At 39.5% G+C, this 15870-nt stretch overlaps 1 protein-coding gene and 1 non-coding gene across 2 annotated transcripts in view; one reads left to right on the forward strand and one right to left on the reverse strand.

The window, feature by feature from the left end:
- Window positions 1–15870, forward strand: part of LOC137992733 (laminin subunit beta-1-like) — a 77027-nt gene that overhangs the window by 47272 nt on the left and 13885 nt on the right. The window contains exons 31-46 of the mRNA XM_068838226.1: window positions 487–615; window positions 1738–1926; window positions 2964–3319; window positions 3624–3754; window positions 4117–4267; window positions 5504–5892; window positions 6583–6762; window positions 6888–7047; window positions 7395–7553; window positions 8013–8161; window positions 8730–8906; window positions 9926–10147; window positions 10368–10566; window positions 12767–12924; window positions 14710–14876; window positions 15206–15310. Of these exons, the coding sequence (XP_068694327.1) occupies window positions 487–615; window positions 1738–1926; window positions 2964–3319; window positions 3624–3754; window positions 4117–4267; window positions 5504–5892; window positions 6583–6762; window positions 6888–7047; window positions 7395–7553; window positions 8013–8161; window positions 8730–8906; window positions 9926–10147; window positions 10368–10566; window positions 12767–12924; window positions 14710–14876; window positions 15206–15310 (3021 nt within the window). The remainder of the gene's footprint in view (window positions 1–486; window positions 616–1737; window positions 1927–2963; window positions 3320–3623; window positions 3755–4116; window positions 4268–5503; window positions 5893–6582; window positions 6763–6887; window positions 7048–7394; window positions 7554–8012; window positions 8162–8729; window positions 8907–9925; window positions 10148–10367; window positions 10567–12766; window positions 12925–14709; window positions 14877–15205; window positions 15311–15870) is intronic.
- Window positions 4856–4928, reverse strand: Trnat-ggu (transfer RNA threonine (anticodon GGU)). The gene has a single exon. It is a non-coding gene; the product is annotated as a tRNA-Thr (tRNA).

Here is a 15870-nt window from a genome sequence, read left to right on the forward strand (position 1 = left end):
AACCAGTCAATATTTACATACATGCATACAAACATACTTAATTGACCACTCCCCATAGGGGCTTTTCAGGGCCAATGAACACAATCACGACAGAACAGAACATTCAACAACAGCTAGGAAGTTGAACCAAGGACTACCAGGAACAAATTCAACCAGTGTTCAGAGCGGGTCTTGAACCCGGGATCCCCCGGATCTCAAGGCAAGCGCCCTAACCACTGGGCCACACTGCCTCCTAAACGGTGGTAATTCGACCTTCATCAGTTTGTTTGATAAAACCAAATCTTCATCTTAAAAGATTTTTCTTTGGCATCACGAGAATCTTAAAGAGGGTTTCCAGTCACGTTTTGAGACCGACATGTTGATGCAGAAAACCGGCAATAGCAAATTTTGGCTCATGTTTTGCATTGCAATAGAGTTTCTATTGTTCTGTGCACCGAAATAACTGCTCTGACGTCAGCTGAAACCATCTATTATTTACTAATTCAGGTCTGGAAAGAGCTGTTTATGACGCAAATGAAACGTTCCAGGATTCTGTCACTGCATGGAACAAGGTCTATGAAGAGTTTCCCTCCCTTCAGAATTACACAGGGAGATATACAGCGGCCGCTGCCGATGGTACGTTCCAGACAAAGTCAACCTAATAGTTCCAACTAATTTAGGTTATCATGCTTGCATATAACCTCATTTTATCAAGCATTATGTACACTTGATCGTGTGGATGGCCCAGCAAATAAGTGAATGTACGAACACGGGCTTGCGAACCATGACAACGTAAAAAATATACTTGTCGCTCAATCGGAGAGGATTTTTGTCATCCACATTAGCAAATAAAAATTTTCCCAAAAATTTGCCACAAAAATCTTGTTCGTGTGCTTGAGGCCTGAGCAACATCTTCCGAAATTAGCCTTTTGAGGCATCTGTAATCGCAACTAGCCTTGCGTGTCCATTTGCGACACAACTCTCAGTCTGGGTCAGATCTCGAGGATACACACCAGAGTCTAAACTCTCAAAACGGGACAGTAATGTCCGTTTTTGTACCGGAGACGCATAGTTCGTCTAGGACGAACTTGGGCAAACATTTTTCTGCGTCTGTTACGTCGTCTAGTACAAAGACGGGCACAAGACGCATTATGCGTCTGGACGAACTATCCAGTTGAGTGCGTTTTCCATGGATAGTTCGTCCAGACGGATAGTGCGTCTTGTGTCCTTTACACTAGACAAATTTAACAGAAGCTGAAAAAATGTTTCCCAAAGTTCCTCCCAGACGAATTATGCGTCTTATATAGTACGTGCCGTTTTTACACTAGACGGAAAACATGAGAGACGCATAATTCGCCTGGACGGATTAAGCGTCTCTGGTACAAAAACGGCCAATTAGGGAGTTCTAAGTCGGTACGACGGGAAAGGCAGTGCCACCAACACCAAGTAAAGGTAATCGTGCTGAATATGTGTTAGACATTTTAGTACCGTCTCTGTGCCCTTATTTCTATAAAACAATAGCTTGAAATAGTCAGACTTGCAATAGTTAACCCTTTTTATTGGTTTCGCTGTTCCAGCCAATTCAGTCATTTTCGTAAACGGGAAGGTTAATCCATAAGTAAACAGATCTCATGTTTCCAAAAAAATCATGTGAGGAAGGTGATTAAAACTCGTTGGCGAGACTCTCTAAAAAGAATGCTACTAGTTCTTCAATGATCGATCGTGTTGTACTTAAAATTTGCGTACGACTCCTTTCAGCACCGGAAGTGTTATCTAGCCTCTCTGATGCGCAGAATCAAGTAACAAACACAAGTGTACTTCTGGGCTCCCTGGAAACACATTTAAGTCAGATGGAACGTGTTGTTCTCGAGCTACTCCACAAAACCTCTATTATAAGGAATACGTCAAAGGAAGGAATAACATTGATGAATGAGTCCTTTGTTAATGGTGAGCAGTACCTCGTTGTCGAATCTGTATGTATAACATTTCATTCAGCTTTGGAAATTCGTCTAGCTTTTTCTCATCGTCAACGTCGTTGCATGAGATGTTGAATAAACTTGTATGTTTACTAAGCTTTACTGATTTAAGACAGAAAGAAATGTGAGGAATGAAATTTCTCGATTATCAAGTGTTGCGTTTTATCACTGAGAAAAGCTATATTGTGCACACATATCTCTTATAATGACGCGTTAATTTAAACTCGATTACACGAAAGCCTGAAAAAAGCCGTAAGGCATTACGATCACAAAAAAGGCCACCCATTAAAACAAAACTATTAAAAGATGACCTTAGGGACTTGTCAGAAATTAGCAGGGGGGAAGGGGGAGGTGGAAAACCGGGAAGGATCACAGTTTTTTTAACCTTTCAAAAGGGAGGGCAATTAAAAGAATAGGCAGCAAAAGAGGGAGGGTCACAAGAAATTAATTAAGCCGTTGTGATCATAAAGGGGTGCTTTATTGTGTTATAACACGAATACAAACCAGGTACAGTATGAAAATCATGCCATACAAAATATTTCCTGCCATATGAACGAGTCAAGCTATGGATAGTTTTGTACGTAGTGCGTGTATCTTGGTTTCCAGTGGTAACATCCTATTGAGCCAAAAGCTTTTTTGTTCCTGTTTCTCCAACAGAGATATCACTTGCATCTTAGGTTTGCTTTATTAAAAGTACGGATCCATTTTTCTTCTACAACTGTATAACAAATTTGGGAGGAGGGAGAATTTTAGGATGAGTTCCAAGGGAGGGTCAAGACATTTCAATTCCTTACCTACCTAGAAAGGGTCATTTTATTTTCGCCGCTTCACTGAAAATTTCCACCACCCCCCTCCCCCTGTTAATTTCTGACAAGTCCCTTACAAGGCAACCTTGCAATCCCCTACGTCTTGGGAAAAAGGCAGTGTGATTGTAGTTTAGGTGAGGAAACATGAAATGGTCTTGCGAAAATAATACAGTACGATATTACCTCATATAATTCATTCTAGTACTGAACGTCACCAAACAGCTGTCACCAAGCCCAACTGAACCAGCAGTGAATGCAACAGTACGAGAAGCCAAGGCAGTCATGGATTCACTTCCATCTTTTAGGAACCAGACAGAAATTAAAATAAATTCTGTATCAAGCAAACTCCAAAGCATCAAGCACTTAGTGGCTTCGATCCCATTCGCTCTTCATATTGAAAATGATAGCTCGATTATGCTGGTACCCTCAAAGAGTACGATTGAAAATCCTCACACAAGTGAGATTTCGGTTGACATCAAGACTTACCGCAGCGAGGGAACGTTTCTCTACATGATAGGAGACCCAAACAATTTGACCGCTAGAAGTGATGATGAAATGGTGAGTATTTTTTATACAGGAGCTTTACACCGTTTCTAGACTTACGCACTCATGCATACCTGTTTTATGCGATCAGACATTAGAGCCCATACAATGGGGTGTAGTCGTTTTCTATGACTAACTGCGAAAGGTTATAGTTCAGAGTTACAGCAATTATGACTGGCATTTTGAAAATAATGTAGGCAAACAACTGATCAAAACATTGCAATTGATGTCAAGTCAGTAATGTTTGGAAACCAACTATAAGATGATGGCAACAGCTTTGAATAATAAGCGAGACTTACATAAAGATCTTTCCTTTTAGACAAACACTCTTTGGTTGTTCGTATCAAACAGCTCTGTTCATCTCGTACTTAACCTCGGTCACGGACCAATCACCGCCCACAATCCTCTTGAACTTAAGAATGACACTTGGTACAACATTTATGCTACCAGGTAAGTTTCCTTTACAGAAACCAGGTCCATTTCGAAATGTTTTACAGCAAAAACCTCCAAACCAAGTCACTAGGCCACAACGCACATTAGGAAAGTGGAGCAAGGTTCACGAGCCCGTTGAAGTTCTGTGACAAATAATTGGGGGTTTGGGTAGTTTTGAATGCAAACAATAGAGCGTATGTATCTGACAGCCTTATTATTATATATTAAGGTCCTTAATACATACGTGAAAAAATTGTCATTTGTCTCGGTGAAAAACAAATGGCGGCTAATGTGGTGGGGGAATAGGTTCTTTATTTCATCAACATCAGTCAAGATTTCTTGACAGTTTGTTTTCAGTAAGCATTTCATTTGAAACACAGATTTGGAGGCGTGGTATCCTTAACAGTTAGTTCTGACATTAATGAAAGAGAAACAGTGACGACAAATGGCTCATCCGACAGTGGAGAAAACGTTCTTCAGCTGACAACCCAAAGTTCTATTTATCTGGGTGGACTGCCGAGCAACTTAACGGTATTTACTAATAAGCTCTGTACGAGTCAGCAAATGATCCCCAAAATACACCGCAAATCATCCCGGAACGCAAATCATCCCAATATTGGACTGCAAAATGATCCCGAAAAAAATAGGGAATGGCATGGATGGTGGGATGGTCTGGATAGCGAATTTAAAAATCTTTTAAATCTTGGCTCACAACGCGTTTCCGCCTGATAGTATCCCAGGAATACTGCATTTTGTTTCCTACTATGCTGTTATGAATTGCATCACAGAAACAATCATCAAAAACTGAAAACTAGATGCATGTTTGATGACAGAATGAGAATAGGGCTGTTTTTTGTGTTTTGATCATTCCAATAAAAGACATAACATATAGGAAACCTCGTACTCTCTGATCATGATCTTATAGCGCAGCCGCGAGTCTGCCCTCATGCGTACAGGAAACGTAGTAAACCTGTGAAATGAAAGAGATGAACATTTCTTACATCATCATAATAATAATAATAATAATAATAATAATAATAATAATAATCAAGTGAAGCTATGATCCTCGCAGTTATGAACGCAATTTTTGCAATTGCGTAAACAAGCCTGAAAAATTCAGGACTTCAACGGGGTTTGAACCCGTGACCTCGCGATACCAGTGCGACACTCTAACCAACTGAGCTATGAAGCCACTGACGTTGGGAGCTTGTGGTATCGCGAGGTCACCGATTCAAACCCCGTTGAAGTCCTGAATTTTTCAAGCTTCTTTAAGCAATTGCAAAAATTGCGTTCATAACTGCGAGGATCATAGCTTTACTTGATTTCATATCCGCAGTTCATATATGATCCATTTCACATATCATTTCATCGTTAATAATAATAATAATAATAATAATAATAATAATAACAACTTTACTAAGTGTACATGGATTTAGCACAAGAGCACTAATTGGGGAAACTAACGAAATTAACTAGAATTAAATCAATTGAAATCAAATATTGGTTTTTGTGGAGAAAGGAAAACCGGAGTACCCAGAGAAAAACCTGAGGAACCAACAAACTCAACCCACATATGACGTCGAGTCTGGAAATTGAACCCGGGCCTCATTGCTGGGGGGCGAATGCTCTCACCACTGCGACCCCTGCTTCCCTTAATAAGCTGTTTTGCAAGAAAAAACGGCAAAATATCCGATTAAAAAAAAAACCACCTTTTTTAAAAAAGCTTATTTCAATTTCGTGGCCAAAAATTATAAAACTTTTCTGCAGGAATCGCAAGAACTCAATTACTTCAACGGGATTATTGACAACTTTGTTATGGACAAAACACGATATAATCTCTGGGATTCTGAAGAAACTCACGGTAGCGGAGTACTTTACGCTGCACCACGCTACAAAAGACCTTTTTATCCCACCAATGGAAAGACCGTCAGTTTTTTCGGAAATGGCTACCTCCAGCATGCCTTGGGACAGTTCAATGGCAGCTTAGGATTTACCGCAGTTGAGTTGGATTTCAGGACACTGCATCAAAATGGAATCATTATGGCAATTTCAGGCGACCAAGGCAGATATCACTTTGTCATTTACATTCAAAACGGACAAGTTAATTTCTATTTCGAACCTGACCAAGATGATGGCATCATACTTAAGAGTACCGGGTATAGTATGTTGATTTTCTGTACAATGATAGTGCAGCATAGAATTCAATTAATGAAATTGCAAAGTAGTCCGTTGCAAAGCAACGCTTTTTCTTAAGAATCTTATTCCTTGGTGTATTTTTGCCCTCATGAAGCTTTAATTGCAACATCGCGAAATGAACCCTACAGATCAAAGCCATCCAAATGACAGATAATAATACTTTGTATATACTCACTCAGTGATCTTGGTGTTTCGAGCGATCTGATTGGTTCGTTATTTCGGAGTAATTGAGCATTATTCACTCGCTAAGTCTTTGGATGCTTTTCTTCTGCAAAATGTTGTTGAGATTACTTCGTGTGTTAAACGCGGTAAATATTCTGCCACCATTCACCGAGATTGAAAAGAATAGTTGTTAAATATTCTTTGTTTTTCATTTACTACGAAATTTTGAAAATTTCTGTCGGGAAGTAAATGAAACACGACTCTGCTTAAAGACTTGCCACAGAAACATTACCACGTCAAATTTTAAAGTAAAGGAGGCGGTCCATGGCGGGGAAAGCTTTTCTGATGTACGTCTCCAAAACTATCATAAAAGAAACCTCGAAGATACCCTCAAATATCCGGATTTGGATCAAATGCGACCTATCTGCCGTCACTATCTGTCAGTTTCTCCCCTAGAAAGCACATTGATTGCATCGATCTTAATTTAGGTCGTCCTATGCAAATGGTCGGTGGTATCATATTCGTGCTGTTCGTACACGTACGAACGCGACGTTGTCCGTCAAGCCAGCAGGCTCATCTGAGACACCAGACAACCGATTTGTTGGGACCGGTATGACACTGATGGCCAAAGACCACGTGATTACATTTGGCGCTCTTAATCCAGAAAGGTGAGATCATTGAGATAATTGCACTAGTATTGAATTTTAGCAAGGGAATCAGAGCTGGACTTCAAGGGAAGGATAGAGACGATGCAGCTTACAATAATATGTATTGACTGTCACTTTACTTTCAGCATAACCAGCTTTGAGGTGACCGATGTATTTTCTGGAGACATGGTCAATTTGCTTTTGTTCAGTGCCACATCCGGTACTCTGATGCCGCGAGTGTTCAGTGATCCAGAACTGTTGATTGGCAAACAAGGAGTGTCCTTTAGTGGAATTATTAAAGGACCGGTAAGAGGACTTTACGTATGGGAGTGACAAGGCCTGTAAAGACACCATCCTCTATCATGTGAAAACGCGATGAACCTATATAAGCTTGAGAGTTTGTTGCATTTTATTCAAGTGTTGGTTTAACGTACAAAGCTTGTTAGTTCTGTAGCAGATGATTCCGATATTACTTAGGGAACGCAGATTTCAACTTCAACTAATGTAGGTCCGTAATACACTTCAAGCACAGAGTGCTTTCTAATATATTTTACGGAATCTTGCTAGAAGTTTCATTACATTCGTGATCATCCTTTACATAACGTTCGATTCTTTCTTCGTTGATGGTGACCATCGTTGCTTATGTCTTACAGATCGAGTATGGAACACGTTTCTATGGTTACGAAATAGCTTCAGGGGAATGCTCTTACGCAAGTATTAACGTCGACCGTGAAGACAAAGCGCTGTCTTCTGTGACATTCATATTTAAGACCGAAGCGGAAAGTGGAGTGCTTCTGTACATCGGAAATGACGTAAGATTGCCAGGTTCAATTTTATCCGTTAAGTGAATTAACCCCAAACTGCTCTAATGAGATAACCATACAATTATTTTACAACAAGTTGCAAAAATAGTACAGACACTTCACCTTCTTGGGACTTTATTAATTTACCTATTATCTTTCACACTGCAGCCCCCCTTTCCCCCTCCCTTCCCCCCTCCCCCCCCCCCCCCTCCCTTATCAGTGTTGCTAGCAAGACAAGAAAATTGTTGCAAACTTAAACAGTCAACATTGAAAGGGGGAGAGGGGAAGGGATGTGGGAAAGGTTTAAATTCTACATACGGCGGGTATTGGAAGCTAGAAAAGGTGTTTCTTAATGAAATTGCAACTTGTTGTAGCAGGGGCATATGTTCAGTCACGCCCTTTCTTCTTTCACGTTATGAGTTAAATTAAAAGATGGATAAAAACGTCAAATTTGTTTTGGTAATGCAGGAAACTCCTTCGTTGTACATAGCATTACTTCACGGAGACTTGTTCTTGTGGCTCGGTGATGTTAAATCGTCTCCAGTGTTTACGTCGTCAAATGGCACGTTTGCCGATAATTCGTGGTATGCCCTTCGGTTTACATCCACAGCAGATAGGTATGTAATTAACTGTCAACCTTACTGAACCGAGTTAAGGTCATAGAGAGACCTTTTTGATTGTGACTGTTAGGCTTCTTTATGCAAGACACCGTTAAAACGCATAAGGATGAATCCAATCGCGATCAAACAGTCGTTTTTTAAGAAATGGAAAACAACTATGTTATAATGCTAAGTGCTTGAAGATTCTGATTACAACTGCAAGGTTTTGGTGAAAGCGAGATGCTTAACTGTGTTGGCACTGAAATAGTTTTGTGTCATCAGCACAATGTCAAAATTTAGTTGGCTCTTTTAAATGAAAAGCGGAAACAAACAAAAACATTTTTAAACAAGGATAGCACTCATTTTCATTAATTTGCCTGGATTTTCAAGAAATAGAGTATAAGCGTGAAATCATATGTTTACATTTTGAATCCAGTCATAAAAAAGAGCAAACTCTCTTCCATTTTGGTCTAAACTGATGCGAACATCACGTAATAGATGGCGGAGCTCCTTACTCTCTGCCCGCTAAATTTTTGTTCGACTCTACATTATCTTTTTGAGAATGCTCTCTTTGTCTCTATTTCAGATACGATCTGTTTGTAAACGATACACTCACTCATTCCGGTAGATTTGACTTTGCTGGGTCGCCAATACTTGTTCACAAGCAATTTTACGTGGGTGGTATTCCACTTAATAGTTCTTCACAAGTTCCATATTCGTTTTGTTTTCGCGGTGGAATGAAAGATCTGCTTATAAATTCAAGGTAAGTGAGAGACTTCTATTACTCGCCTTTAACTTCCACGAGGAATCACACACTTGTCGGAAAAAGATCGATTGTAACTTTTATGAGACCCTAGTGACTGATATTGCGTGGCAAACACAATTTCACACAAAAAAACCCAACAGACAAATCTTTACTTTCCTGATTAAGATGAAGGTGAAATATATAAATATACATTTCGTATTTATGGAAGAAAAGCAGAAGAAGAACACTTAATCAACAAGGGAGGCGCATTTACACTTCGTTTATGTACCACAGCTGAAAAAAGCTACATGATGAGTTACGGCGAGGGAACTTGAGTAGAGAAATTAAGCATCAGTATTCTAATCTCGAAGGACCATCTGTCGCGCAAAACATATGCATAGATGTAACCACACTTTGTCGCTGCGAACTTTGCATGAAGCCGAAAAAATACAGGAGAAAAGTCATATTTTGGTGGTTCCGGTTTAGTTGAAGTGAGCACGGAATTACTGCCGAGAAAAAGAAATATATGTTATTTGCTCGTTACACTTTTTCGCTATACGGAGCGACCCTTATGCTAGCGGGTAAATAGCTTATTTATGTTTTCCTCTCTCTCTCTTCCTCTCAGAAATCCCTTTAGTAATTACTAGTCACTCACATTGCGCTTGATATATATAGCGAATGCAGTAAGCGACTTACAAACAGAACGTTTCAAAGAAAAATATTTTATTTGAATTCTGTTTCCAAGCCCCTTCTCTAATAAAAAACTGTTTTGAAACTAACTTCGGTGTAAAAAATTAAATTGAATTTCAAGGACAAAAACTCTCAGAGCGTTACCGCGCCCCTAGGCTATAAATTGGAAACCCGGACGAAGAACTAATCAATAAACCAATATTAGCAACTTACCTCATACCGAAATTCGGTATTATTATTGCAGAGGCGAAGTCATAACATAAAAGTACGGGGTACGTTCTTAACTTTCATGGTTGCATATTTTCATCCGTTAAAGTGGTCTTTCTCTTCTTTCCCTTCGGCTTTAGGTTTGTTAGCTTGCTCTCTGAACATGCGCTTGGTGTGTCAAACGCAGGAGTCATTCCAGCCCGTGTTCCTCCTCCAATTCCTAAGACATGTGTGCCCCCTCTTGCCTCCGCCAGCTCGATGAACAATCCAAGGACTGTGCATTTTGATCTTTTTGAGAGCAAAGGAGAGGGTTACATCGGGTTCAATTTGAATGGAAGCCGTAGTGACATCTTTCAGTCTGCGTAAGACAATCCTTGATGTTATTATCTTTCATTTCCTGGAAGCTATACTTACATCACTAGAGTAAATGGGTTGATTTTAAAGAAAAAAATATAATGTTTTGCCCCACAGGAATATAAAGCTTCATTGAAAGATAACCATGCGCTGAAATAAAAGTAGCCACCACTCAATGTGATAGGGATGGTCCTATTAATCTTTGTATTGACTTTATTTTATGACCAGATTTGTGGTGGCATTGGATTTCCGTGCTCTTTCAGATGACGGTATCTTGTTATATGCGACTGACCACGACACGCATCCCACTCAGTTCTTTTCATTGGAGCTGGTGCGTGGTCGTTTGGTATTCAAGTTTAACTCCGGCAGAGGTCTGGTATCTACGGGTACAGCAAACACGTACACAGGAAAAGGTGTTTGGTACAGGGTATGTATTACTTATGCAATCTGAAACAATTGCATTGCCCCAAGTAAAACGATCGCGGTTCCAAAGTCAAACGCTGCACCCTAAAAATCTCATATCACCATTTTAACGTTTTAAGTTCAGATGACCCAGCCGCATAGCTGTCTTTGAAGAAACAATACCAATCTATTTTTTCAACTCCCCTTTAAACAACAACAACAACAACAACAACAACAAAAACAATACTTTATTTCACCCCATAGTTACAATAAACTAATTAACAATTATTCCAAGAGCGCGGGTTGGATATGAAATGATAGATAGCCATCGAGGCGCTACGCGCCTCGTTGGCTATAATCATCTCATATCCAACAAGCGCGAGTGGAATAATTGTTTTATTAAAAACGCCCCCAAAATATAGAAAACTAGACTACAATAAAAATAAAAAGGCCCAAAAAAACCACGCGTATGCTTGCCGTGTTTGTAGATCATGGTATAATGGCTCATAACCCATGATGGCTTAGTCAATCAAAACTCTCGAATTGCATTATCCAATGATCCAGTTTTTAATAATTAAAAAATTATACAATAGTTATACAATAATAACAATAATACAGCGGATGATAGGGGTGCTGGCTGCCCGAAATAACCATTTAGATTTTTGATTGAGTATACCATCCTGTACGACTAAGCTTGTTGCAATGAATACTTGAAATTTACGGCATTATTTGTTGCCAAAGGGCGTAAACATATAAAGGAAGTAATACAGACAAATCTCCCGCAAGCGACCACCCAAAATATCAAGCCGAGGTGGTCGCTTGCGGGAGCTTTGACCATATTTTTGGTTTGCACTCACGTGACACGGCGGCCATGTTGGATGGCAAATAATACAATTTCTTTTCGCAGAATTTGCATAATAATAAAGTTTACTTCCCAGCAGAGAGACAGGTTATTGTTCTTCCATCCAACATGGCCACCATGACGTTACAGCAAACCAGCAATTGAGTCAAAATTTACCTCAGCATATGGTAACTGCAGAGACTTACCCCGATCAGTCAATGCTGGTCTAAACCCATGTAGAAACTTTTTGTAGTCACAAAAATATTTATTTCCATGTGAATGCGTTTTTTTTATGGAGACAACAAGACATAAATGCCTCGGCTTAAATAAAAAATAAATAAATAAATATTGGATTTATGACTTGGGGTGAATAGGGAATGATTGCTGACTGTGCCAAATACTGTACTTCGATTTTCAATGATACCATAGTTCCTTCAAGCTGTTGACTGTTCTTGAGAGAAAAGTCAATAGACCAATTCGGGTAACTCAATGTTGTACCCAATTCAAATCTCTCGGGGTTAAGATTCTTTGTGTGCTTACTTTGCATGACAATGAAGCATTCACATTTAAATGATATGGAAATACTTGGAACAAAACGTTTTATTCCCAAAAGATTTGAATTGGGTACAACATTGAGTTAGCCGAATTGGTCTATTAGGAAATCAGTTCTCATTTTCTGTAATTATAAGACATTTAGGTCGTCTCTTTTAAGACTGATATAATACAGTGCATGTACATTTTTTCCTTTAAAACTTTAAATGTTTTATTCCTGGTGTAAAAAGTCGGTTTCCAGAATAAATCCGGTACTTCTCATTGAGAAATTTCCCTTTCTTGTCACCTACCCAGGAATGCGATAATGTTACGAGGCCTTACTACCCAATTTCAAGTGGTAGCGTACAAGTCTGAGGTGGTTAATAACAAAAGAAAATTTCAAACTATTAGCTCTTAAAGTGGTTGCGGTCGCCTTTTTCGAGGTAGTCGTGAACAAGAGGTTCCAAATATAGTGATTTTACTCGGAAACTTTGGGTATTTTGGAAAATTGGTCGCTGAGGAGAGGTGGTCGCTTACTAGAGGTGGTCGCTACCGGAGGTTTGACTGTATCTTCTATAGTAATATGAACGATTCATCATAGTATATTAACAGACCATCAGAGGTTGCTCTCACAATTTGTACACTGCAATTATGAATCATGTGTTTTGTTGGGAAGACAGGGTTCCTTTCAGATGGTCATGGTACAAGGTAGTGTACCACTTTGTTTCCAGTTTTATGAATTTTTGCAAAAGGTGTGAAATATTACCAGTGCGGGTTAACAAACATTATCGTACATTTGTATGACCAAAAACCACACTCATGTTCTTAACGAGGTTTTTTTCATTTGTATTAGGTCTATATTCTTCGATTTCTCCATTTTGGTGCCATGCTGGTGAACACAAGAGAATACAGCAACGACAGACATAACCCGCCAAGTAAGCTTATGCATCTGCGCAAACTGTACATTGGTGGTATACCCAAACATGTGGTGGCCACTCATCTCACCAACAGGTAGAGTGTAAACTTAACCTTGAGAAGTCTATTTATTTATCCCTCATATAGTACGCGCGCTACGACTGGCTAATTCAACGGGCTGTATCTACAGTACGGCCCGCTATATTTGAAATTTTGATGCAACATTTTCTAGCAAATTTTTCTTGTCTGAAACTGTTTGCAAACAACTATTTTAACGAACAAATAAGATTTACTCGTTTTTCCGACTCTTAAGCATGGCAATCATCTATGGCAGTTAAACGTTCCGTCTTACTTCAAGTAGTCTCCTTTCCCGCCCGCCTTATTACCTCAGAGATATAATGAATATCTTACTAACGTCGTTTTCTTGGTCCGTACTGTAAGTTACGGATCTTCAATTTTTTCCCGTCAATTTATAAATCAACGAGGAAACAAGTTACTTGGTCCGAAACTTACAGTACGGACCGAGAAAACGAATCTCAGTAGTAAGTGTTATATATTATCTAACTGGGGAGAGAATAGGATTTTACAACAACGTCAAACTTATCAGCAGATTTCAGTAATTTTTAATACTTTTAAGTGGTAGTAAAACTTAAATAAAATAAAAGTATATTATTAAAACACACTTTTATTTATTGTATTTTTATTTTAATTTGTATATATGTATATTTTTTGCCATTGTATGATGAGTCTACCGCGTAGAAATACGCCTTACTGAATGGTTTAACACAAAATACGAGAAACAAGCAAAATCTCTGCGCGTATTATGTTAACCCGTGCAAAAAGGGAATTATTATTCCACTATTACGCCATCTTCCATTATTTTGGCTTCTTCCTGCCTGAGAATGGTGTCGATTGCATAATAAGACGTGTGCGTCGAATGACGAAAACGTCGAATGTCCTTTATTTGATTGGATAAACGAAATGACGAGTGACAAGCGATGAGAAGATAAATTCTCGGGCTTTGCATCGTGTTGAAAATAATTTCTTTTATATCGAAAAACTCCCGTTCCCTTCGTATTTGCTCGGTTCTAAACCAGTGAAACCGGGACACTCAGTGTATTGCCATCTCTTATCTTGCGCGTTCTCTTGACCAAACATGGTAAAATGGCGTAATTGCGGAAATAATAAATCAAGTTATATATTATCATATAGACTGATTTAGCATGGCGTTTTTACGTGAACGGCAGGCTGCTTCTTGTCGTTTAAGAGTAAAAAGTTTCTTATTCTAACTTCTCTTGTTCCTCTGAGTAGTTGCTCGAACTTGATCTGGAGATTATGAGCAATATCAAACGAGTTTCTTCCAGTTTTGGCCATACGCAAATTTCAGTCCAATACTATATTTGCCGTTTTGCTGTGTCTCTATATGTGTCCTTTATTGACCAAGCGTTTGGTTAAGATGGTTGGATATTGGACCAGTCCTTTGCTTTTTTCGTGTCGGTCTATTAACCCGCAAAACCCAGCAACCTAGCCGGAGAAGCATGGTCACTAAAGGGATTTATTAAATGGCCAAATTGTTGTTTTCTTGCGTGGAAATAGAACGAACAGTCCTGATAGGATAGGCAATCAGAGGACAGAATTCGCTTCGTCTTTGCCCGCTCAAGGAGCTTGCCATACACTAAATACACAAAAGTCGGCGTCGTTTCTCTCTCTGAATTTATTAGCACCAACTTATTCTGTGTATACTAATATTTGGGTCTTTTAACAGAATTAAGTATTGGAAGGTAATGTGAAGTGCGTCAAATCTTTTCACGAACTCTGTTCTTGATGGCGGTAACGAGTGAATGCAAACTTCAGTCACTCTGCGTCACTTTTGTTCGGCAGGCATCTTGGTTTTGCTGGCTGTATCTCTGATTTCACAGAAGAGAATAACAAATGGATGTTTGATTTAACCAAAGCTGACTTGGTGGGACCCGAAAAAATCAGACGATCGTGCTACACCGAAGTTCAGTCAGGCCTTGGTTTCAACGGTTCTTCCTGGGCAAGATTTGGTACGAAGTTTTCATTTTAAGAGAATCTAACAATATGGCCAACCCGGGCTAACCAACATACCGTGTAGTATGAAACTGAGTAATGCGATACAACACCATCTAGAAATAAAACCATGATCGATACTTGCGCTGGAGTAATAAAATATACAAACGTAAGTGTTTATTTGTTGCATGGTTTATGTTACCGGTTGAAATGTATGCCAGCTCTGAGCCCAATTTCGCCGATTTGCGTCAAATGTAGAATATATGCAAGTTGCTCATGCAAGCAATTAAAGGCAGTACTTAGACAAGAGTTTTTGTGCACTTTTGTGTTGTTAATCCATTTCCAGATAACTTAACGTTAGCCGCAAACTTCAGCGTCCAGTTGACGTTCCGTACCTCGTCACGTAACGGGATAATATTTTTGATCATGGGACAAGCTATGGACGACTCAGGTGAGAGCTGAACGAAAACAGCAGAGCAATGTAATTCTAACGCTACATTGAAAAAGTACGGAGAGAAAATAATATTAGCGCATGGGTAAAAAATTTTGGAAAATCTATCAATGCGAGAAAATTTTGGTTATGACGTCAGCGTACGCCCGACCTTAAAGACTGTCGGGGTAGAGGTGGGGAGGAAAGACGGCCTTTGGGGACTGGCAAATCTCCTTGGCGGGAAATCGCATGGCCAGCGTCGCATTTGGCAAGCCGCGTATTTCTGGCGGGAAATCACATCGACTGTCGTCGGTTTTTATGCTCAATCAAAGCCAGTTTAAGCTACGGTAATACGAGCAACAAAAACTTTCCAACTTGTCTCGCAACATTGCTGCGAAACTAGTCAAAAAGCGATGGTGCACGTTGTACATCCCACACACAACCTGTCTCGCAAAAAAAAAGGTGCTGCAAGTTGCTGCAGCGTATTTCAGAAAGTGGAGGTCCCTTCTACTTTCTGCAACATTATCTCCAAATTGCTACCCGTTTTACCACTCCAATAGAACTTTTTCCGCAACAAAATC

The sequence above is a fragment of the Montipora foliosa genome, chromosome 2 (genome assembly GCF_036669935.1).
Source record: "Montipora foliosa isolate CH-2021 chromosome 2, ASM3666993v2, whole genome shotgun sequence".
Classification (NCBI taxonomy): domain Eukaryota; kingdom Metazoa; phylum Cnidaria; class Anthozoa; order Scleractinia; family Acroporidae; genus Montipora; species Montipora foliosa.